Raw genomic sequence first — 25639 nt, forward strand, 5'->3', positions numbered from 1 at the left:
AATCCATTTATGCACTGTAGTGATAAAATCATTACACCTTAAAACTACATTTAATTGGACAGCAAAATAGTGTAAGAAAACCAAAACAAGCACCACATAAAAAAAGGGTATGAAGTCACTGGCATTTTTAGTTATGAGCTTATGGATTCCTCTGATGGGAAGTAGGGGATAGAGATGTTCAAGTGTTTTTTGTTGTTTAACGCATACTTATTGAAGTCTTTCCAGATCAAATCACACCAGTTACTAAATTAAAATTGTTCTCTCAATGAAAGAGTAAAAGCTCTTGTTTCTGCTCTCTTTGTAGTTTTACTGAAAATGAAGGCTAAGAGAGGATTACTCTATTTGGGATATAGGGAAACATCTCAGAACTGTATGGCATGTTTTTTTAGTAGAAGACGAACCTGTACAAGTTTGGTACCACAAGAAGAACCTCCTTGAAAATGGCAATGCATAGTGCATGGTTTCAAAATTCTTTTAAGCAGATTTTGATTAAGTGTGGTACTTTCCTCATCTTCTCTCATACTAAATATATCATTTAAATTTAACAGTTAAATATACCGTATTTCACAAATCTCAGGATATTTATGTGAAGAATTGGGGGACAAATGGTTGTGAAATTTTAATGAACTGTGTTCCAATGTGAATAAATGCAACAAAAGGCATTTTCTGCTGAAATTTGAGACCTGACAAAAGAACAGTTTTGGGTGAGTTTAGTGTACAAGAATATATCTATCAACAGATGTCAAGTTAATTCAGGAGGTAAATAGATTTAAGGAAAGAATTGTGACATCCACTGTCAGCAGACCACAAGATACCAGTTGCCATTAGATTTAATCTACCATAAAAACAATGAGAATATTTCTACTTGATATTGAGGGATTACAACCTTCTTTCATCCAGATTGCTTTTTTAAGATAAGAGCCTGCAGCATAAAATTGAGTCTTGCTGAATTTATGATGCAGATGAACTATTGGGAGAAGATGCTTTCTTGATTTGTGACAGCAGGATTTAGGGTTGTTTTTTTTAATATGTACCTTAATCATTATTGTATCTAGTGTCTGAATTTACTCACAAAAACTTGTTTTTGGTCCTGTTAAGAAGAGAGTGGAGGTGATAAGAAGAAAATTTAGATGTTTGTGAATGTTGAATGCAAATTGTATTAGATAACGGTGGTCTGAGATTGAGGAGTAGTTTGTAGGGGGTGTAATAGCTTTTATCAGAGTAACTGTACACAACTGAGAGGGAGGGGGAAGGATGAAGAGCTTGTAGGCATGCAAGCCCTATAATTACAAAAGATTAATTTTTTTTCTTACTATTGAGTCCTATTAGTCTAATAAAAGCATTACTTCTTCTTATGAAACTGGACTCTGATACAGCTATTAGTGAAGTTGGATTTTGTGTCCATGTGTGTATGTGGGTTAATAAAAACAATGGGTGCTTACTATTTCAGTACACATTATTTAGATGTTAAATACTGCTTTCTTAAAAGAAAGCAAATGAGTATGTTGAAAATAAGTAAACTTGGTAAAAGAGATGACTACTGAACAAATCCCTTGCAGAAAGGGAGAGGGTAATGTGTTTGGAATGTGGGATCATGGTATCCTTTCTTTGTTCTAGGGACTTTGTGTTAGAGGAAATATACTATTGAGTTTTATAATGCTTTTTTCATTCATCATACAACATAAAACCACATTGCAATGCAAAGAGCAATTTTTTGTTCTGAGTCTAGAACATCCTTGAGGATTTTGTTTTGAGCCAGGTTTTTGCATGTTTTTGATATCACCATATCATCCAGCATGATTATTGTTTTGAAGTTCTCTTATTGTCTAATGATTTTTTTATAGTAATACTTTACTGCATAATTTCTCTTGGAAGTCTTACTGGTAGATGTAGGATATTCCAGTAGTACTTAAAGATAACATCGGTCTTAGTTGTCATGAGTAATGCTAAAGTTTTAAAGCTCTTTCCTATTTTTATTTTGGTATTTTTGGAAAATAATCAAGTTTCCTTACATTTTTCTCAATGTCTACCTAACATAAAGCAGCATATATTCCGATTTCAAGTGAAATAAATAAAATCATAGTATTTACTCAACAGATACTAATTGTGTTGGCAAAGTCAGTGAACTACATTACTGACAGAAGCATTGAGGCAAATACATACTTCAGGGGGGAAAAAAAAAAACCAACCCAAAAAACCCAACAGTACAAAATTTCCCAGTTAGCTTTTTTAGAACTAATTTTCTTAGTTCTGAGCAGTTAGCAAGGTTTTTTTAATTTAGAAAGAACAAAGTGAATGGGGGTATCTTTCTGTCATCACCAAAGAAACAATTTTTGAAATCCAGAAGAGCTAAACTTCTTTCAAGGTGGAAAATGAACTTGTAGAAAATGTATTATCTCAATTGCCTGCCATATACACATGTAGCTCCAGTGTTATCCTGGTAGTACAATGACTTAAAGAAAAGCTGAGCTAGAGAGAAGTGATGTGTTTCATTAGGAAGTTGATATGCTTGCAACAGGAAAGATGCTTTTTGATGCCCAGTTTATTTGTAGATCCCTCAGTCTTTAAAGCTGCATTTTTTATAAACTTTTGGACTATTGTGTAGAAATTATGTTCAGAGCCAGTAATCAACAGTGTTCTCTGTATCCTGCTGTGGTACTTCAGTTACATTATGTTCTAAAGGTTATAATGTAAGAAATACCACAAAGTGGTATACTTGTTTTGTACATATGATGAACACAGATTTTAAATTATTTTCAGAAAAGAAAGTAAATATTTTAATCAGTATTTTTTTAAAACTAGTGCTTTGCTATTTGAAGGTGAAGGAGTATTTAATAAGAGGCAAAAATATAACAGAAGTGTAGATGATTTTAACCATCTCATCTATCAATTAGACTTAGATATGTAAGGTACAAAAATTTTGTATCTGCATATTCTTGTAACTTTCTGATTAAGCAGTACACCTGCTACTTTGTAGAAGTGAGGAATTCTGCCAAGAGTTTTAACATAGGGGAAGATTCAAGCATAGCATATGGTGTTTATGTTGTAGAAAACCTTTGTTCAAGTAAGATGCCATGCAAAAATATCCCAGGCTTCATTGAAGCTGCATGGAATTTGTGAGATTTTCATAGACATTTTTGTGGAATCAGGGAAAAATCTGTCTTTAAATTAAGAACCTCCCATCAAATGTTCTGCTTTCACTGATGCTTATGGTGGAGTGTGCTGTTAGAAATGACATGCATCGGTTCTTATAGCTGTCTGTTCAAGGCTGTCTGTTTGGAGAAGTAATGCGTTTTCTTGCAAGACATTGCTTTGGCATCTAAGTCTCAGTAACTGGTTTTGATACTGGTAACATAAGTCTGGTATGGCTGTTGATGTAACTCATCATGAAATGTTCTTCTTACTTTAGCAGCATTAGCTGTCTCATATTATTACTGGCTTTTTCAGCTGCAAAGAGAGGAATGAATGGATCTACCCGTCCAAAAAATACCATCAGAAAGTGCACCATGGATGGCATTTATAAAATTTGGCTGTTTCTTTACAATATTTTTGGATTAGTGATTATAGTAGAACTGTTGCCCTAGGAAAAGATTGAACATTGCGAAGAAAATGTAAAGATTTAGAAGTACTCAAGGCGGGCAGAATTAAACTTGAATGGTTAGAATTGGTGTGGTGTTCACGGTGAACTTATACTGTGAAAGGCTAGAATAAGTTTTCCAAAATATGCAACAATTATTTTGCCAACCAATGCACAGTTCATGGAAGTGTAGTGTTCGAAGGTTAAAACAAGAGAGTAACGCATCTCATGTCATGTATATGCCAGAGGGAATGTATTTCTGCTGGCTTTTAAATAGTTACGCATCCTAAGCAAGCTATAGCAAAAGTGGTTCTGTTTTGGGACGTTCTCAATGCTTACTTTCATGGAAGTCCTCTTTTTGAAAAATACCACAGGGTTTCGGGTCTGTATGTTGGTTTTCATGTTTTTTTTCTCTCTAAGTAAGTTTTGTGTTTAAAGAGAAAAAGGTTGCTCTAGGCAAGTAGAGAAAAGCAAATAAATATTTTCCATATGTCTTCTCTAAACTACTTAACTTCTTTTAAAAGAAGTTTTTTTTAAAAGTAAAAAAAGATAGTATTGGTCTATTAGCTGTAACCGTTACAGAACACTAATGTAAACAAAAATTGAATATTTCTATCATTGTCTAAAAATCTGGAAAAACATTGAATAGATTCCTCTCTGACAGGTCAGTGTTTTCCCAGACAATCTGTTTTCTTTCAGCTGTAATAGGTAGAAATTAGCTCAAAATAAACATGTTAGTACAGAAGAGATTTTTCTGGTGATTGGACCCCTTCAATCACCTGTCTGAAGTGACTGGTTCTAGGAAGGAGAACAAATCAAATGCTTTCAGTGTGTTAGGATTGTTGCATTCTCATGGTTTTAAAGTGCTGCTGGCAAGAGTTCTTGTCAAGATGCAGCATAGATTTTCCCCTTCTGGTTAGTATTACTTCCTGTGTGTGAAGGTATAGAATCAGTGAGTAAATTAGTGTAGGGTTGTGGGTTGTATGTTGAGCCTCAGATAGTAACAAATGTGATCAAAAAGTACGGAATTGTTTCTATAGGAGATATGACTAAGTAGGTGAGTTCAGCTTAGTCTGAAGAAGAAACAGTGGCAATTATAAACCACTCATGAAATTAATATGAAATGGAGAGGATAAAGAGAAAGCAATTGTGCATTGCCAAATCTGGGGGCTTCAAGTGAAGCTAGTAGAAGCTAGGCTGAAAACAAACAAAAAGTTGTAGTATTTTGCTTTTTTTCTGCAGAAGGTAGTTGAGGCACCCCTTTGCCAAAAGATCTTATGAATGATAAATATTATGGGGTTCCAGTGGCAACCAGACAACCTCATGGAAGAGAAATCACTTACTAGAAACAGTGTGACCCACTGAACTTCAAGTAGTTGGAGTGTGAAAGAGCACTAAGGGGGACGTATTTGCTGGGTTTTCTATCATTTTATATTCTCCTATAGGCATTGTTAGGGAGAGGACAACAAGCTAGATGAACATTTGGTTTGGTACAGTACAACTGTTTCATATTCCAAGAGAATGTAAAAGCCAGAAAACCTCCCATGTTTAGTTTACATACTCTATGAATTGCTTGAGACTCTCAATTGTTGTTTCATTCTTGAAAGCAGTGAATGTTTTAAAATTTTTTTTAAAAACAACCAACCAAACAGAAAAACCACCCCAAAACACTAAGACTCAGTAATATTTTTTTTTTTTTAATCCATTGAAACAAGCAAGATCAAAATAGTAAATGGAAATTTGGAAAAGTAATTAGAGTAACAGGTTTTTACTTAAATTGTTTTTATTCGCTGCATTTTTTTATTCTGTGTTTTAGTCTGCGCTATTGTAGAAAGTCTGCTTCCTGCTAAATGCAATGTTAAAAATTCCCTAAGATGGTAAGGGATAAGCTACAAATATGGACTATCAGGCAAGCCCTGGAGATTTAGTTAATCTGACCTAGATGCTCTTTTGATGATTGAGACCTGCAGTATGTGAAAACACTTCTCAATTTCAAAATGAAACAGGGATATCTGTTGTATAACTCAGCTGTCCTTGTAGTGACAGACACATCAATCATTTCTGAACAGGAACGGATTTACTATAAAAAGTTTGTAGCTTTGGAGCTGTTGAGTTCATTGGCATTTGGATCAGCAATGATATTGGAAGTTGTAAGTGAATTCAACATTTGAATTTTACCATGTCCTAAAGAGGATTAGCTACAAATGCAGGCAACATACTTTCTTCTCTTTCATTTTCAAGAGCCTGTTGTGTAAGATGTTAATTCTTGACTTAGTTTTCAGCATATTTTGTGTGAAACTGCGTGGTAGCTCTTAAAAAAGCACTGAGTGGGTACCTATAAACATAACGGGGGGGTGAGGGGGAGAATAACTAATTGGAAAAAAAGCAAGTACCTGGAAAGCAAAACTCTGTTAATATATGCCACTTTTGAATACTCGAGAAGCTGCCATTTTTCTGTAATCTTTTGGGTTCAGACTATTTTTATAGTACAGTTAAATACCTAAAGAAGATGCTCCATGTTGGAGAACTGTGGGCTTAAGGTCTTATTTTTAAAAAAATCTTACAATGATTGCTTAAAATTGTTTGGATGATTGGTAGGATTATATGGCCTAACACTTACTCTGCAGAACACAGTTTCCTATAACAAATTTTAACAGTTTTGTTTAAGTTTAACATGCTGGTTTTCTGGTGTATGCTGAATTATTTCAGAAGGATGCAATGGTAATAATTCTTCTCTTAGAGAATACAGGAAAAGGAAATTATCTGTTAAAAAGACAGAAGGTTAACTAACTTTTTCAATGGTAATTGTTTCCACTGTTTTGGAACTGAGACACAATATTTCTCACAGCTTTTAATTAGAACTGCCTCTTTCATGCGAAGTGGTGTTTAAAGTTTGGAAGTTGGACTTCACGTTTAAACAGAGACTTATTATAAAAGCTAAAAGCCTTCAAGAGTCAAAACATGTATTTCTCTGTAGGAATGAACAGGCATTTCCTCGGAATCACTTTGAACTATATTGATGTAGATCTGGACACCTGAAATGAAAGCAGAATCCTCTCTGTAAATGATCCTTGTACTGTAAGAGAGTATAACAAAAGTAAATTCAAGTACTCTGTGGGAGGGAAGGGTAAGAGGTGAAAATTATGGATGCTTTGCACACAAGTTTTTTTTGTATCACTTTTTTAGGTATGTCAGACATAAGTATTGGCATGCCCCATAACATGTTTCTTTAAGAACTTTGAGTTTTTCTGTGTTTATTTAAGAATTTATTTAAGTGGAGGAACAGATATTTTGACTAGGGTCTGTGGTGCTGAGCAGACACAATGTGGTAGTTCTATACCAGATGGACTTTCCAAGGATTGAAACCTTTTTGAGAATATGTATTCTGTAGCTGTTGTCTGCTCAAAACAGCAAAGGAATGAATAAGCAAAGGCTCATCAAAGTTGGGAAAATTAAGAACAGAAATAACAATAGCATAGTAACTACTATGCATCAGTTACTCTGTGTACACACACTTCTCTGTTCTTGGACAGGAGTTGCCTTACAGTTAGTATACTTGGCATCTGCATCGGCAGCATGTTACAGTTGTAACAGTTACTGCTCTGTAAATTCCTGGGTTTTTAACTGAGCAAGAGAAGTCAATATCTAATAACACTATTGTTCTTAGGTATTAATAGTTGTAAGAAAATGGCTAATATTAGCAGAGAAGGGGTACTGAATGGTGGTGTTGTGGTTGAGAGGCATGGTTTTCTAGTTGCTAAGACATTGCAGTGATGTTGAATACAAACACATTTCCTTGTGAAGACAGCTTGGAAATATTTGGTGTTATTCTTTACCATGAGTAACACAAATTATTACCATGGGTAATATAGCAACAATACTCTGTTACTGTGGTGATAGAAATTATTTAACTTTTCAGTTTATCTGAAGTGTATCTGAAATCAAATCTCTTGGCAGTGTTTTTGCCAAAAAGGAAAATGTCTTGAATACAATTACTGCAATTTTTAGGTGTCTCATAAATGCAACCTAACTTGATTATTTGTGAGCTTGTAGCCTCATTCAGGTTTCAAAAAACAAACAAAAACTATGAGCTTTTATCATGAGTACATGTGTTATGTTTACCTTTCCTTAGAATGTTCCATGTGGAGTAATGTGTTTCTTCTTGTGGAAATATTTTACAGACTCCTGGCTTGAGAGCACACTCTGGAAGGTTGCGGTGGTTTGCAAAAAAGTGTATATCAAATAATCAGGTATGTGGCTCATATGATGTCTTCTATGTAACTGTCATTATATTCCAAGAAAAATAGTTTTGAAATATTTCATTCCTTGATTTTTATGTTTGTGAAAGGATGTGTGACAGGCTGATGAGGTGAACTTAATGCTCTGTGTAAACGCTAGTGTATACTTAAGCAGAAATATTATTTTTAATATTTCTGAATGCACACAGCATGTAAGTGCACATATATTAATTGTTTGACTGAGGTATAACTATATTCTTTCTTCTTTATTTTTAAAGATGGAGACTTTGGAACACTTTGTAGAATTAACTCAAAATCTATTTGAATGTGATAGAGATGAGATGTACTACTACCTGCTCCAGCTGTGTGGTAAGTGAGCTTGTGATCTTTTTCATGTTGTAATCTGTTTTCTTTTGTTGTTGGAGTCAGGAAATAACCCTGAATTGGAGACGAGTGTTATCCTCATATGCAATAAGCCTGGATGCCATTTCTGAGGTATCTTGCAGGGGGGAGAGAGTACAGATTTTTTTACCTGCAGACCTCAAGATTTATGTAGAACTTGCATAGTACAAGTCTTCCAATCCATGCTATTGTCTTGTGTCCTAATTTGAAAGTTTACTGTGTTTTGCTTTTTAATATGCTTAAATAAAAAACTGCTCATTTGTTATGTGTTCATAACTGATAAAGATCTGGACTCTCTTGTAATTGCATCTGGTTCTGAAAGTGTGTTTTATTTTAAAATCTACCAATTCTTCACCAACCACAACCTAACTTTTGCATCATGTATAGGAATGGAACAGTTTTCAATTAATTGAAAGTTCACTTCTGTGCTACAGACTTAGTGTGGGATGTATGTATAGTGTTTTTCGTTTCCTCTTTTTTATATTTTTTGGTCTGTGCTGGTTTTGTTTTTCAGTGTATTATACATAATAAAAATTTTGGAAACTTTAGTTCTAGTTGGTTTAAATTCTTGAAAAAACATTTTGTGTTAAGAGCACTAAATAGTAAATTGGGACATAAAAAAAAGCCTTACACGGATTGCTGTGTACTTCAGTAATATGTATGTATATTAATGAGCCCTTACAGCAGTTTGATATATTTGGTCATGGGAAAACTTGTGTTTGAGTTTGAAGTAATTTTAGACTGTTCCCCGTGTATATTTTTGGTTAATTGGAACTAGCAATGTTTTAATGCTAAATAAAATAGTATTCAAAGCCCTTTTTTTTCTTTTCATATGGTAATGAAAGAGGCTTCTTCCCCATTGTACTTGCCACAAGCAGAAGAGATGAGTACTTCCACAAAAAAAAATGACCAGAAACTCCTTGAGAACTGTGTTGATTTTCATTTCTTTAACAGCCTCAGAAAGCCTCAAAACCGAACTGTAGCATTGCCCGATTTTGGCTTTGCACATGCTGGTTCACTATCAAGAATCAAGCAGGCTTGAAAAGCAACCTCGTCTCAACAGGGAGCCTTTCTATTTCTCCACTCATCTTGTTGACCTCTGGCAGTGACTAAGTCTGACAGTGTGCCTGCTAGGAAGAGAATGTAAGAAGATAGAATTTATCAAATTCTGTCATGCAAAAATCTTCAGTCTTCTTTCAAAGGACAAAACCAATTCCATCTATTCAAAGAAGTGGAAAACATTTGTGGGTTTCTGTCACCATAAAAGACAAAAACTATGCATATTCCTGCTTTCAACCAATTTAGATTACCTATCAAAGCTGCCCCATGCACAAATACAGTAGAGAGTTGTTATTGTGCACCTAAGCTGTAACTTCAGATCTATTTTAAGCATTTAAAAAAAGAACCTACTATCTAGTCCAAACTGTGATAAAAAAATGTTGAAAACAATGCATTCAGTTTTCTAGAATCACAGAATAATTTATACTGGAGAGAACCTTAGGAGAGGCCTACCCCTTCCCCAGAGTTGGGACAGCTTCAAAGTTAGATCAGATCACGGCCTTGTCTGGTAAAGTGTTGAGTGCCTCCAAAGGTGGAAATAAAACAGCCGCCATGGGCAACCTGTTCCTGGGTTTGATCATCTTCAGATACTCCATTGCTGCAACTTTTAACCCTCACCTTTTGTCCTTTGCTGTGCATTTCCAAGGAGAGACTGACTCGCTCTTCTCTGTAACTGTCAGTTAGGTAATTGAAGACAGCAATTATATCCCCTGTCAGCCTGCTTTTCTCCAGGCTGCGCAAAACTCATCTTCTCTCACTTCCTCTCTTACTTTGTCTTTTCTGGCCCCATGTCTGAATTTGCTCCACTTCCCAGCATCTCTTTTTATAGTTGTGGAGCCCAAAGCTGCACACAATACTCTAGATGTGGGCTCACAAGTGTCAAACACAGGGACAAACATATGAAAAAGTGTTAAGATGTTCTCTGTCCTGCTCTGTTAACTGCCATAATAATCTGGTTTAAAACATTATATGCAGTATTTAATCCTTAAAACCAATCATTTTATTTGAATTAGGGTAGTCACCAAGTTTGCTGCATGTTCTAAAATGCTGAAGTGATGCCAGAACCTTGTTGAAAGTGAGCTTGGATCTTGAACCAGCCCAGTTACGTACCCATGTGTTTTCCTAAACCCATGCTGCTCCTGGAAAGAAGATAGCATTGCACTGTAGTGTTTCATTGCAGTATTTTTTGCAAAGCAGTATATGCTGCTTTGAAACACCAACTTTATAATGATTCTAGGGAATATGCAAGTGTGTCATGCTGCTTCCACATGGCTGCTCCAGCTTTTCCTTGTGTTATGACCTAGTCCGGTGTAGCCTGAGCTACAGAACAGCTGAAGTTCCTTAACAGAAGAGTGGAGGAATAGCTGAAGAGCTGCTGTTACAGTCTGAGATGCTGTGTGCATAATTTATTCCATCATCCAACTTGTTGTCTTGCATCTCTTCATTTCTGGGATTCTGAATTAAGCCATGGAATGAACAGATGACAGCTAGGAGATGTTGGGCTTAGGTTAGGTAGTTGTGAATAGGACCTACAACCAGAACTCAGTGGTGTTCTGGTGACTTATGATAGGAGACACAGGAAACCACCTGCTCTGTGTAGTTAAATAGTAATTAACTGTTTTCTTTTACAAAGTCCAGCTTTATGTTTGTTTGCGGTTTTGCACAGTGGTACATATATAAATTGGTATTCTTGTTGAAAGCAGTTGAATTATTTTGTGAATTCATTAAGCAATTTATTAAGTTGTTTTTTCTTAGCAAAATGAGAGCCTGAAGGACTAGAACGCTTCTTTGACTTGAAAGTGGTAAAATTCTGGGCTATAGATGCTCTAACTTGGCAGCAACATACCCAGAGGATTTCATTTCAAGAATTTCAGAATAGGACTTAGAAGTGGTACTGTAGAATGTTAATGTTTTGTAATTTAGAAGTTTTTGTAGTTGTTTCTACAACTAACAGTCAACAATATTATAACTCATGAGCTAGGAGGAACACTTCTGCAATATGTTTGAGTTGATTTCACATTCATTTGAAAATTCATATGATTCTGTTTGGATTTTTTGTTTGTTGTTTTGGCATTTGCATCTTCTGGTGTCCTCTGTGTGTTATAAAGTAGTTTAGAAGTTTTAAAGTTGATGATCATATGAAGCAGATGTACATGATTAATTACTTTCCAAAGACGCTTTTTTTGAATCACTTTAGATAATGTATGTATACTTTAAACATGCTTTCATCTGAAGATTTGAATCTTGTTTCAGAGAACAACAGTGACTGGAGAAAGGCTGAAGCTGTTTGGACTAAAATTCAAGACGAAAATGTTGTTCCTCGTGAGAAAACACTAACCTTACTGGCTGATATACTTGAGAAAAATGGTCAGGTTGTTCCATTTGAGGTACCTAAGGTAACTGGAGTTTAACTTTCCTAGCTAACAATACTTTTGAATGTATTTCTTTCCATTGAAAAATGTTAACAGATAGCATTACAGTAACTTGAATAGGTTTGTTTGTTTTAAAGGTTGGACATGAAGACACCAGAAGTTTAAGTGCTTCTAATGTGGTAGAAAGAAAAATAAGGATGCTTTGCAAGAATAGCAATGCAAAAGGTAAACTGAAAACCACTGTTTTTTTTACCCTATCAGCATTAATTTTAAGATTTTGATTAACTACAGAGCAACAGATGCTTGCTGCTGCTTTTTGTTGGTTTGCTAGTATGTTAGGAAAGGTACATGATAATGTTACCTGCCAGTGTTCTGCTTCAGAAGCTGGTATGATAGGGATATGCTAAAATATTGAAATGTCATTTGAAATGCTGACTTTCGAAATGTATGCTTGAAAGCCAGTCTACAGTCAAGTTGCCAATTTTAAAATTACCAAAATATTACTGGTTGGTAGTTCACTTTGTACTGTTGGGTTAACATCATGTTCTAGACTTCCAAATGTATCCATTAAAAAACAGAAACTAAATTTATGTACAGATTGATGCTAAAAATACCAATTTTATGGTTCCCAGAAAATCTAGCTTTTTGGTCACAAGTTTTATGGTGTGAGACATGAGAAATATAGTTGAGAAGAAAGTTTAATATCAACTGCAATAGCTGGCTCATGTTCGTGAGACAGCAATTACTTCTTTTAATAAGTTGTTCAGAGATTTTTGTATTTGCCCCTGCTGTTGAAGTCTTAATAATAAGATCAGATACCGTTCCCAAGTGTACTTCAGGCACCTTATTTAAGCTGTAGACTTGGCAAAGAAATTTGATTAGATTAAATGAGACAGGACTATGTTGTGGAGATAATCATTGCTCTCTTCATATCTGGGTTTTTATCTGTTAGTTTTCTATTTGTTGATGTTACAAGGCTTTATTTCTATTTGAAGGGAGGATTCAATGTTTTGCGCAGTGTCTTTAGCTTCTTTACAACTAAGATTAAAGTGTCATCCATGTTTCTCTGTGGAATTTGCAAACTTTGGTCCTCCCCCAAAGAAATACATGAAAGACCACTATGTCAAATAACTAGGTATCTCATTTGAAAGCAGATTAGAAAATAGAATTAAATAGCTTTAAAAAAAATTAATTTTCCTGTATGAGGAAGGTTTTGGGTGTTATCACTATATTTTACAGGTTCAACGCACAGATTTTTAAGGTTTGAGGTTTTAAAAGAAGAATCTGTCAGTCATTCACACAGTTAACTTCTGTTCTTAGAGAAATGACCCTATAGTTATTCAGTCACAGGAGCACCAATTAGATAAAGTGAAGTCTGAATATTCTTTATGTAGGGAGTGCAGTCTCGTGTTATGTATATGAATTAAATAATCGTGTGTAGCAGACATTAACTTAAATGTTTTCTGGAAATTCTTCATTCTGGTAAATTTGGGGAATCAAAAGGAAATAGGAGAAATGCAGAAATGTTTTTCACTGAAAACCAGGCAAAATCTAGTGAATCCATTTTGTAACGTTATTCCTAGAAACATGTCCTGTGCCTTTGAGATCATAAATGATCAAGTAGAGAGTAGGAGGAAACTAAACATGCCTTGGACCTTGCAGGGAGACTAGTTTAAAACAAAAATGCAAAACATAACTGCTAACAGTCTATGATGACAATTGATACTGAATTTATCAGTAAATTATCCCTGCATATTCTTTTATTTAAAGGTGCAGTATTTGAGAGGAGGTGGCAAGTTCCATTTCTGTACGCAACCAGTGGAAAGCAATATTCAAAAACAGGGTGAAATCCTGGTTCAATCTGAAGACAGCAGAGCTTTTGTAGGAGTCTCTAAACATAAGGATGTTTTGGCTTTAAAAAACAAAGTGTAAACAGGCTTTCATAAGCAGAAAGAACAAACCTACCACCAGTCAGCCTCATTTATGTTAATGAAACAATTAGTTACACTTGTAATAGATTATACTAGTGAAAAGTATTTTGTTATTTTTGAACGTGATTGCTAGCCTACTGGTACCTCAGATTTCAGAAAAATGTCTTTCCCACTGAAGTTAAGTGTTAACACTCTATGAATGCAGGTATTCAGTGTCTAAGCAGGCAAGAGTTCAGCGCATTGCAACAGGTCAAGCTTTAACCTCAGACCTATAAGTAAATGTGGTAGAGGATTTCAAGACTCTTCCTGTGTCGTCCTGTTGTTGTTTTATTGGTCTTCTGGTTGACAGTGCAATCACTATTCTAATGTCAGGCATCAGTCATTCTTTCTCCACCTCTCTCTCTCTCTCACACACATACACAGAGGTGGATTTAATTTTTACTGTGGTGTTCTTATCCTTTATCTCTGTTCATATATATATTTCATGTAGCTCCAGGTGTCCGAAGTATGGATGTGAATGTTAATTCTAATTATGAACTCAATGGAAGAGTTTGTGTGTTGTAAATAATAAAATTTATGCATAGTCATTTTTGTGCCTACATTTCAGGAGATTTTTATGTATACTCTTCGGTTGAAGAAGTTTAAGATTTAAACTAAAGTGCACATTAACAGTTTTGGTTTGGGGAATGCCAGCTTAAAATTCCGCAGCACACTCTAGTAAGTGCTGTTAGCGTGACACTTCTTGTGACAGTAAGATTCAAATGAGTCTTCAAATGAAGGTCTTCATCTTTACGTTTGAAGTATAAGAAAAAAAACTTAACACTGTGAAATTTGTGGTGATAGGCCAAGTATTTGTGAAAAATATTAAAGGTTATTGTGGCTGTGATTTAAATTAGCACAGGGGTTGTTTTTTGATTCTCATTAAATGGAACATGCAGTCACAGTTTAGACGTAAAAGATCATTTGTGGTTCTTAACAGAGCTTTCCAACATGTTACAGCCTGCATAGCAGTTTTAGCTGCATGTTTATAGCTGCATAATCTTGTTTCAGAAAAATAAATGACTGAAAATTGTGCTTATCTCCCCCCCACACACCTTGGGTAACATCTTTTCATACACTGACAGTTATTGTGAATGCATGAAATAAAACTGTTAATCAGTCAAACAAATGCAGCGTAGTTTACTTGTTAAATATCTGTATATTTGTAAATTGTATGTTTTGTATAAATCTTGTCGTAGCCAAATAATTTGATCTCCCCATATTGGAATCACCTCCTATATTATTTGTTAAATGCTGTTGTGATCATGCACCAGACACTGTAGCTATATACCCCAGAATTAGGTGTTGCTTTAAAAATCCTGAGTCTTCCCCTTCTAACCAGCTGTGTTGTTATTTAAGCAACAGCCACATGTAGAAAAACAGCAGTAGCAAACTTTTTGTTCTGTGGAGGTATGTGTCAGTTGATTGTTGTCTACAAGCAGTTTTGAACAAGCTGTGACCAACAGCTTTGGGCTCAAGGATGTAAGCAGAAGATAATAGATTTAAGATGGACCTTTTCAATGAATAGGTGGTTTCTATGATCAACATCATCACAATATGACATTTCATTTTGGCTTTTTTTTTTCTATTTTAGAAGCCTACAACATTTTCCTGAAAATGCAAGGGAAGAGTGAGCTTCATCATCGTTCTTATGGCACCCTTATAAAAGCATTGCTAACACAGAATTGTCTTGAAGAAGCCATCAAAGTGAAACGCATGTAAGGCTTTTCTGTGTTTAGGTACTGTAATTGTTCAGGGCGGGGGATGTTTTTAAAGGTTTTCTGCATCATTTTCAGGTAAGTCCTTATCTTTCAATGGGAAAAGAGGTCATGACTGCTAATTAGGAGTTATGATCAGAAATCCACCAGTGTTTCATAGGGCGATATGCCATATATTAAAAAAGCACTAGAGTGACAGTATGTTTTGCTAATAACTCATTTCAACTAACAGTATCAACAAATGTACTTGGCATCAGAACTGAAAGTCTACCCTTCTGGCAGTCTGCCTTTTCCTCTTTAGAGCAATATCCAAACAGACAAGATTCCTTCACTTAAGTGCCCGTGAGCCTTCCCCTCAATGCCCATCCCTGCTGCTGTCCTACCCTACCCACATTCCCTCACAGCCGGCTGCCTGCCAAATGCAAAATGGTACGTTTGACTGTGATGCCAGTGGCTAGGAGATGACCATAAACCTTAGGTCCAACTCTTACACTTCTGAAATAAATCCAACCTGCTGTCATGTATTATTAGAATCACCACAATTGAATTAACCTTTAGAGAGTTGTATGGTGCATCACTTGCTTTAATTATTGCCTGTAATGTGTGTTCTGGTCAGATTATAAGCTTCAGAGTAAAAGAGTTACTACTCACCAATGTAGAGGTAAGAACAACAAAAATTTAAGTAATTTAAGCCTTTCACTTTCTTCATCTAAAACAAGAACAGTGGTTGTCATCAGGTGTGTCCTCTGAATACAGTGAATTTGAAAGTGCCTGTAGTTAACTTATATGACACACAGGCCACAATAAAAATCTAATATTTTTAGCATCAACTTAGATTTTGATGTCTAAGAATAGTATAGTGTAAGAAGTTTATTATTTTCATGTTTTCTTTAAAAGCGTTTAAGCTGAAGAAATGTCTTTAATTGAAAAACTATTGGAGTTCTTCATTCAGAAAAACAAAGCATGTTTTTTCAAATAGGTCTCAGTAACTGGGCTTTATGATAGGGAATGTTTGTACTTGATGGACAGATGGCTTATATCAAGGAAAAACTAAAACAGTTTATCAAATTAAGCTCCCTGAGATGGAAGTAACTGATAAATCTTTGTAAATAGAAGATGGAAAGGACATGTTTTGGAAGCACAAGGGATGTTGATATAATCTAGGTAGTTTGTTAAACATTCTCAGAAAATATTCATGTATTAAAAGATGTATTGAAAGATTCTTCAGGGAAGGAGTTTGAAACTTTGTATACTGAAGATTAGTACATGCATTGACTGCTTTCCCACTCCGCAGCTCAAACACACTTGTAAGGAAGATGCACAAAATATTACATGTTATCAGAAGTAATTTGCAGATTGGAAGAGCAGAAAGAAGGTGGTGGCTTGTTCCTAGTATTTTGATGATTCGGCATTCCCACTTTAGATAAGTATTTTAGCATGTAAATTCAAAATGCGGGGAAAAAATGAACAAAAACCTTTAAAGACTAAAAGAATTGGAGGTGTGTTTTAAAGGACTAAGCCTCAGAACCTTGAGATATTTAGGAAAAAAGAAAATAGGATTTAGTAAGAGGTTCTGTTCTTGGTCACTAGTCAAAGACAACCATCATCATAACCCCTGTGCTTTTCAGCACTCTCATATTCCATCTTGTAGCATAGAAATGTGAAATAATGACATTCTAAAAAGCCTGTAACAGCTCACTGTTTCATCAAGATAAACTGCTTCATATTGGCAGTCTTCATCGTGTTTATCTGTGTGTCTTTTTTCTAGTAACAAAATCATGCGTACATTAAGCATTTTCAAAAGTCTGTAAGCTTTAAATTATTCACTGAAATAGAGAAAGTGATTGTGTGTATACACATGGTTGAAGAATAGCAAATCTGTGTGTTTTGCACACATTTCTGCATGCTCAACAATTTTACTAACCTCATATTACAAAGAGATTACTCCTACAAAGCCTAAATGTGTGCAGTGGCCTGAAACTTGTGCAACTCCTAATATTTTCATAAAATACAGGAAAGCTACCTTCGTTTATATAAGCTAATATATTTTTCTTTTTACTCAGCTTGAAGTCAAATTTGAAATTTAAATAATATTTAGAGAGCCTGAGTGTGAGTATTAGCATAGGCAACAAAATAAGTAATTTTTTTTTTTTTTTTAAAGGCCAGATTATTTTAAAACTTCCTTCCTGTTATTGGAACTGAGAAACTTCCATGAGAAGGTGATGTGGTAGAAGGAAATTGCACTACTACTCTGCATTTTAAAAAAAACCCTCCAAACAACCCAGAAGGGTACTGATCTATTGGTCAACCCAAGTGTAGTTGCTTTGGCATTCTAGCACTGTTTGGAGGAATATTTACTGCATTTCATCCAAGAAGTTTTAAACAGAAATTTAGGAGTATTGGAATGATGGATTAGTTCTGTAATAGTAGCTAACATCTATTTAATCACACTAAAGATTGGAAGATTGGAGAAAGTAAATCCTTTGTTATATGTAATTTACAGTCTCATGCATGAATTGTTGACTTAAGGGCTTTGACAGATGGGACAAAGGGGGAAAAAAAAAAAAGGGCGGAACTTAGCAGTGGGTGCTTAGGCAGGGATTAAGAGGATTGGTTGGGAGAGTAAGAAAATCCCGAGACCAGTGACTGCATTTGTGAGCCTGGGAGGCTGAAAGTGACTGAGAGGATAGTCATATTGTGTGCGATGTGAAGGATTTTCTTGGGATTGAGGAGAATAATTTAGCAATGACCCTGCTTACCTCCCAATCCGCTCAGCCTCTAAGTTCAAGTAGGTAGGCTGCTCAGTTGTTTGCCACAAGATGATCAGTGAGGTTTATCTTGATTGCTGATATGGTAAATGGCAATGCCCCCCTTTTCTGTGTAGAGATTTTGTAATCTAGAAATGAACATTTGTAAAGTTATCCTTATATATTAAAAATGTGGCTATATGTCATTTAGGAGCGGGAACATTTTATAGTATAAGATCAGTGTGATTGCTGGTTAGTCTCTCTCGACTAATTTCCAGTGTGTTAGAAAAGCTTAAGCAGTGTCATTAAAGCAAAAATTCTTTTTGCTATGGTTATGTGAAGTTTTGTATTACAGGAGATGAAGAATTGATAAGGGAAATAGAATTTTAACATGGCTAAGGCAGCAAATGTAGTATGTTCACTTTAAAACCTGTATACATCTACATGACAGAAACTTGAAAATTAATCAACCAAATGATATGGTGTTAGTTCATAATATGCTTTAGTTTATGTTTAAAATATACAGCGCTGAAAATAAATGTTTCATTTTTATTGCTGAAAGAATAGTTTTACATTTTATAATTATGGTGACTATTGAAAAAAGAAGAAAAAGTATCCAGCTTAGGATACAACAGAACAATGCAGGGCATGCAGTTATTTTAGTCATCTAATATGTCAGCATTCAAGAATCTGAACCGATTGTTTAAAAAAAATCTTGTACTTTGTTTCTTTTGTTGCTCACTTCCAACTTTGTCATCTGTCAGAATGCAAAAAAAAATTATCCTTCTATAACCATTGACAGGATAACACAAAAGCTGTCTCCAGGTCGATATTTTGCAGCAATATTTTTAACATACGAACAGTAGTTTTTATAATTTCACCTTGGTGCTCAACCATTTATTATCGTATCAGAAGCATGTCAGTAATTCCTTTCTAAATGTCTGCTTCTTTTAGTGCTGAGACCCACATCAAGGGCTTCACACTGAACAGTGCTGCCAGCAGCCTCCTCATCATATCGCAAGTTAGGCGGGATTATTTGAAAGGTATGTCACAATGCTTGACCTTTACGTCACATTAATGCCTCTGCAGATTTTTCTTGTAACGCCCTTCGAATACTTGGATAAAGGAGTCCATTTAGCAAATTACCTGCTTATCAAGAGCCTTTTGTGGTAGCTGAGAGACGTAAATTACTGTACATGCATTTATAATACAGCTTGAATATGAATGTACTTGTCATTTGACCACTTAGTCCAGTTTCCATTCCATTTAACACAAGATGGGTTTTCTTAAGATGAATCACAGCTCTTCAGACATGCAAAATTTGTGCTCCAGAACGAGAGAAAGTACAGGCTTTCAAGTGCGTTAAAATTCACAGCACAAGTCATTTTGCTTTGGAAATTAACATACTTTAGAGCTCTGAAACAATTCCCAGCAGTTGTTTCTTGCATATTGTGTTGGTTGTGTGAGATACCAGATGAGTTAAATTGACTGTTAAATGTGCATGATTGTGCACAAAATGATTATAATATTGATTTAAAAAGTTAATCAAATACTTTTTAATAGTTCTCAATACCAACAGTAACAAAATATTCAGTTTGATTTTCTTTTTAATGTAACAGTGATGATACAAAAGAAAATGGTGGCTGAAGAGTATGTAAGGGTACCCAACAAGTCGGTGAATAAAGTTTATTATAATTGTATTATTTTAGTTCTAGGCATTGGTCATTTTGCAGCCTAGAGTTCAACTCCACAGTATTACATTTTATTTATTTAGTCGTTCTGTAGAACTCTTGTGAGAGAGGAAAACTCTGCAAGCACACAGTTTTACGTGCAGTGCTGTATCTTTTATCCCCGTGCAAGTGTATGTATCAGTAACAGTGTTCATACATATTTTCATCAGTACCTTTAAGTGATAAAACTGCTGTTTATGGAGAAAATGTATTACACTGAATTGGGTTTTAACTTCATGCCAGAAGTCATACCAAAAAATCCCCACTTTCCTGCCGTCTGTTAATTTTACTTCATTCCATTATGTATAGCTGTAGTAACATGTAACATCAGCTACGTTAAAATACTCTAAGATAAGTATTTAAACACATCTTCTCACTTGTACTTTTTCCTGCAGCTGATAAACATGTCTTCTTTCAAATTCCTTCCCCATTCAGTCTCCAATCTGATGTCATTGCCAGGTGTCATCGCTTGAAGTATTTGTGGTGAATGCAATTCCTCCTCTTGTGCTTGGCAAGTCTTAAGTTTTTGCAGCTTTCAAGTCCTTCACCTGACTTTTCTGTCTGATTTTCTTCTAAAAATTTTTCTGCTTTTTCTTGTCCAGTTTGCCAGTTCTTCTTCATAAATACTGCACAGCAAAAATCTTTCCTTCTTCAGGGCATCACTGATGTTTCTGTATTCTGCCAATCTCTTCTCCTAACTACATGATTTCTTTTTAGCTAGCATACTGAATTCTGTGCCATGTCAACCCTCTCCTTGCTGCACTAAAAATATTTCTTTTTTGCACAGTACAAGGTTTTTCAAGGAGTCTGTGGAATTCCATTGGTTTGCAAAATTATATTTTCCTTTATCTTGTGCTTTGAACAAGCTTTAGTTTGGTAACATCATTGAATAGTCAGTCTTGATTCTTGTTTCTATTTTAATTTGAAAGATAACTGCTTTTCTCTTTGAAGCCTTGAAAATGCAAGCTACTAAATATTTCAACCATACTGGTCATTTTCTGAGGCTCATAGATTACCCCAAAAATTTTTGGGTACAGTCTTTTTATAATCTTTTGGTGGTGAGTTCCATTTGACCTACATTGTGTGAAGGCTTTCACTTGTATAAAACATGCTTGCTTTATCATTTCCTCGTATAGTTCACTATTGTTCTTTGCTGTGTTTTGTGGTGTAATTAAAAGTTTTTACGTAGGTCCCCAAGTATACACATAAGAGCTCTAATACCTTCTAGCAAGAACGTGGTACTTTTAGAATTGGAACTCGAGTTTCACGGTATGGAATTTGCAGAGTTTATAGGAAAGCCTTTTAAAAGATAAATGGTCAGTTTTCACAAGCACATAGTTACCTGCTCTTAAGTACTGAAAAATCAAGGGATTAAATTACGAATTCAAATTAGTAGTAATGAGTGCTTTTGCATAAGAAAAAAAAGATGCCAGCAGAATTCTCTAGTATGCTACTGGTACATAATTTCTTGCAGTAGTGCTGCACACAGGCAGCTTTCAAATCTTCTCTGTCCTTGTTCTTGAGGAGGCTGGTCATGCTCCATGCTACACTTGTAGGTGGGAGAGAATTTGAACTTAGCATGTGTTTTAAGTATGCTTTTTCAATTTTGGGAATCTTGCTCCTGATGTATTGGTCATCTGTCCCTGCCCTGCCCCCGCCCCCCCCCCAAAAAAAAAAAAAGGGAAAAAAAAGAAGGGCGGGGGGGTGTGCAGAAAGAAAATTTGCTGTGAAGGAAGGTTAGGCATACGGGATGTGTTTTCTTCCTGTCTTGTAAAAGGTAATATTTGGTTTCTGCAGTACCTACATATTGAATTGGAATGTTAATGATGTGGAGTTCAAGTGGGTGTGTATTGTGTTAGAAGTATTATCCCTTGGTATTACAATTATTATCTGTGATTAATCCTGCCTGTGCTTGTAAGGAGTAAGAGTTTTTTACCAGGGGGGCATGTCTTTGTGTGTTTGCTCATGTATAACATAAATTGACAAGAATTCTGGTTAGAGAAATGAAGGTGACTGCATCTGCGGTGGGTTTGGGGAATTTGTGGCAGACAGACAGGAGATGGATTTTGTGTGCTTTTAACATTGGTAGTTGCTATAATTTTAGGAGTTCTTGAGGTAACTGTCCAGTTTTGAGTTTGTTTTTGTTCTCGTATGGAGGCTTGTGTCCTGTCCTTTCAATAAAAATTAAATGTTGGTAAACAAAGTTTTGGTGCACACTTACAAAGACAAATTTAATTTTAAACTATATTGGTTCTTAAGTATGCAACAGTTTGGGTTTTTTGTAATGAAAATTGATTATGATTTGGAGGAGAAGCAATCTGAAAAGGTCATGACTTTTAAGATCATAAGGGAGAACATTTGACACAGCTGCTTTTTTCCTTGAGCTGGATACTAAAATTAATGAAATGTTGAAAGTATCTTAATACATTTTATTGAGCAAGTATCAAAGCATTTTAACCTGAATTACTGTTGAAAGTTTTTATTTTTGTGTGTGTGTGCGCAAGTTATAATTCACTAGAGCAGTTTTGGGGCTTAAGTTCAGTAAGAGAATTATTTCCTGTGCATGTTTTTAAAAGACTAGGGTTAATGATACCAGCAGCATGGCTGCCTTCTGGACTAATATTTGATTTCTTTTTCCCTTATTTCTTTACTATCGTTAGATGCCATGGCTGTTTTAAAAGGAACGCTTGACAGTGGCTTGTTGCCTAGTAGACCAGCAGTTACTGCGCTCACTCAGGCTTTAGCAGAAAAAGGAGATAGCAAGAACCTGCAAGCACTTAAAAACATGCTGGAAGACATGACAAAATCAATTGGTATATCTGCCTCACTAATAGCTAATGCTATTGCATTGGCTCATGCTAAGAAGTAAGTATTTCTAGGACTGGTATATGTAATTCTTTTATGCAGACTGGTGGGAAATCACCTGCGTTACCCGTTTCATTCTGTTTCCATTCTTACAGTGTCTCGGATGTTAGAACTTTGGCCAGGTTGAGCAATGGGCTGCTCAGTTCTGTTCTGGCATCATTTCCCAAAGACATTTGGGGTTGAAAATCATTTAATGAAGTACAGGGATAGCTATGAAGCATTTGGGAGAGCATAAAGTCTTCTCTGGTGGTGTAATTTAGCTTTGATACCTTTGTGTTAATGTACTACACCTGTAAAATGTTCTTCTTGGTGTTAGATCAAAAGCCCTATGAAATCTGTATGTAAAATTAAGGTACTTCATCAATATAAATGTAAAAAATCTTGGAAGTTAGCACCCACAGATTATGCGTGTAATAATAGTTTGGGAATAAAAATTTGCTCCCTCTTCCAGTAGTTGAAATGACAAAATATTATTGTGTTTACCCTCCAAATGTGAAAGCAAGACATACATCTCTGGAGTAGTTTTGTTGGGATTTTTTTTTTTTTTTGGACAGAATTGTAGAAAATTGGCTGCTGTACTGTTTTAGGCCACAGTTTCGATCATGATAATTATCCCTACGCTTTGATTATCCTTTGGTTCAACTGTTTAATTCAGCATCATGTTCTGCTTGGCATTACGTTGGTACTGTGCTAGTTTATCGGTTGTATAAAACTGCATGGGGGAAGCACTTCTGGGAGAACGGGCATACTATGAACTTCTCTAGACATGCTTTGCAGGAACCAGTCTTCAAGAATCATAAATATTCTGTTATTTTATTTCAATCCAGTTTCATTGGGTAGAGCTCCTGTGTCTAACTTGGCAGGAAAGCTGTAGAACTGTGTAGTACGTAAGAGATACCTGATCGCTTCAGGCATGCCAGGCCAGAGAGAATAATCACTGAAGTGTTTGGAACAGCAAGAGGACTTGAATTGAAGGAGAACCATGCAGGCCAGTTCCAGTAGTGAGCTCACTATATTTTCAGCCACTGAAAAACAATCTGTCTGTAAAGGACTGATCCTGTAAATACTTAGAATGGTCCTTGGCACACAGTTCTAGTGCATTGACTTTTGCCTAAATTAAACACTTGACACAGGAGAGATGCTTCAGGATTTGTCTTGTAAGCTGCACGTTTTCATATATTTCCATGTCATAAAAGTGCTGCAAAGTCATGCCATGTTCTCAAGACGTAGATCGGTGACAAGAATAAATAAATAAATACGCTGTGTGCAGGCACAGGTTATTCAAGCAGCATGAACTTTTCCCATACCAAAACTAGCTTGGATGTATGAAGAGACTTAGAAGCAGCATAAATAATATGCACCTTGTACATTCTTGAATATCTTGCAAGCTGTACCTTGAGAACTGTGAAAAACAGATTCTTACAGATATTTTTAATACCTGTTTGTTTATTGGTGGATTCATGTTTCTGGTACAGCTTTTAAAGCATTTTTTTACAGCTTTCACATGTGCTGCATTTCTGCTTCACCTAAAGACATTCGCTGTGCTCCAATTTCTTTTTCAATTAAATTAGTTTTTAGAGTGGAGTGATAAGAGATGTCGTCATTTATCTTTTTAAAATGCTAGAAGTAGAGTTTACACTTTGGTGAATACTTCCTGCAGTATTTTATTAGCATTTGCTCTACTTAGGCCATAAGATTAAAAGTGTTTAGACAAAGGTACCGACCAAACGATGTTTACTATTGTCTTTTGCATCCAAAAGGGCAGGCATGGGAAAAATCAGGTAAATAATTAATTGAATAGCATTTAAAAAAAAAAAACCCTTGAGTTGTGTGCATTAATTATTTAGATACCTTCCGTTAATATTTTTATTTTGCATTTATAGATTTGCAGAACACATTTTCCTAAAGCAGCTAGCTGAACTCTGCTTCATGAGGAAAAAAGTGTGTCAAAATTACTTTGGGTTTGTATAGGTCAAAGTTCATTAAAAAATGTTACTTATGTATTAATTTGTTAATTCAGTCATAAATGGTTTCACTTTTACAATGTCTGAATGAAGTCATAGGTTCTCAACTATTCCTGGGAAATATAACCTTAGAGTAGAAAACAAAAACTTTAATATAACTGGTTCTTTAGGTTTAGAAATCTTGATTTCAGAAACTAGGTGAGTTCAATCTCTTTTCTTAGCAATGACCTTGATGCTGCTGTGGAATACCTTGAGCCTCTGCTTATCTCTGGTGCACAGAATCCTGATCAAGCTGTCAGAAGTATTTCCTATTTGTTAAGAAGGGTGTCTGAGGAAGGATTAGAACCAGCTTTGGAAAAATGTAAGTTAACTGCAATGATATTTAAATATTCTGACTAGACAGAGGTGTTATGAAAGAGCTATTATATGTAAAACCTGCTCAGTCAGCATAAATCATGCCTGTGAAGTTTACAAAAGTGGCTTTTCAATCAAAGATTTTCCTTATGTACTCATCATTTTGCAGTTGGTGTGATGGCAGAAAGACTGGCCAGTCAGTTTGGAATTTACAGACCTGTCACAGATCTCTTCCTTCAATATGTCAGTGCAGACAGAGTGGATGATGCCAGATCACTGATACAGGTAATGACACAACAAGAGAGGTGCAGAAATGCTTAGAGCTCTTCAAAGGTTAACTGAGAAATTGCCAAAATGAGGTGTTGTATAGCGTAGGCTAGTACTAGTATGCTTTTGAGTTACAGTGTGAGTAGCAGTAGCACAGTTTAGACTCTTCTAAACCATGAACTAGTACTCTAGTACCGATAGTAGTAGTGGTGCCAGAGTCAGAAGGTTTTTTTGTCTTCTAATAACCTGAAGGAAATAAGGGGAGACTTTGTATATTGCTTGAAATTCCACCCAAAGCAACTATTTTTTGTAAGTTTTCTGCTGCACAGCAGTTGCTTCTCACAAACCATTTCCTTGCAACTTCTCACATGATTTA

At 35.4% G+C, this 25639-nt stretch overlaps 1 protein-coding gene across 1 annotated transcript in view; it reads left to right on the forward strand.

Annotated features, from left to right (window-relative positions):
- Nucleotides 1–25639, forward strand: part of LRPPRC (leucine rich pentatricopeptide repeat containing) — a gene marked incomplete at both ends in the record, with an annotated part of 92912 nt that overhangs the window by 58744 nt on the left and 8529 nt on the right. Inside the window, 9 exons of the mRNA XM_081998503.1 lie at nucleotides 7759–7827; nucleotides 8094–8184; nucleotides 11530–11672; nucleotides 11786–11873; nucleotides 15213–15336; nucleotides 19038–19126; nucleotides 22474–22678; nucleotides 24864–25003; nucleotides 25166–25281. Of these exons, the coding sequence (XP_081854629.1) occupies nucleotides 7759–7827; nucleotides 8094–8184; nucleotides 11530–11672; nucleotides 11786–11873; nucleotides 15213–15336; nucleotides 19038–19126; nucleotides 22474–22678; nucleotides 24864–25003; nucleotides 25166–25281 (1065 nt within the window). The remainder of the gene's footprint in view (nucleotides 1–7758; nucleotides 7828–8093; nucleotides 8185–11529; nucleotides 11673–11785; nucleotides 11874–15212; nucleotides 15337–19037; nucleotides 19127–22473; nucleotides 22679–24863; nucleotides 25004–25165; nucleotides 25282–25639) is intronic.

The sequence above is a fragment of the Phaethon aethereus genome, assembly GCF_964289735.1.
Source record: "Phaethon aethereus genome assembly, chromosome: 3".
Taxonomy (NCBI): Eukaryota; Metazoa; Chordata; class Aves; order Phaethontiformes; family Phaethontidae; genus Phaethon; species Phaethon aethereus.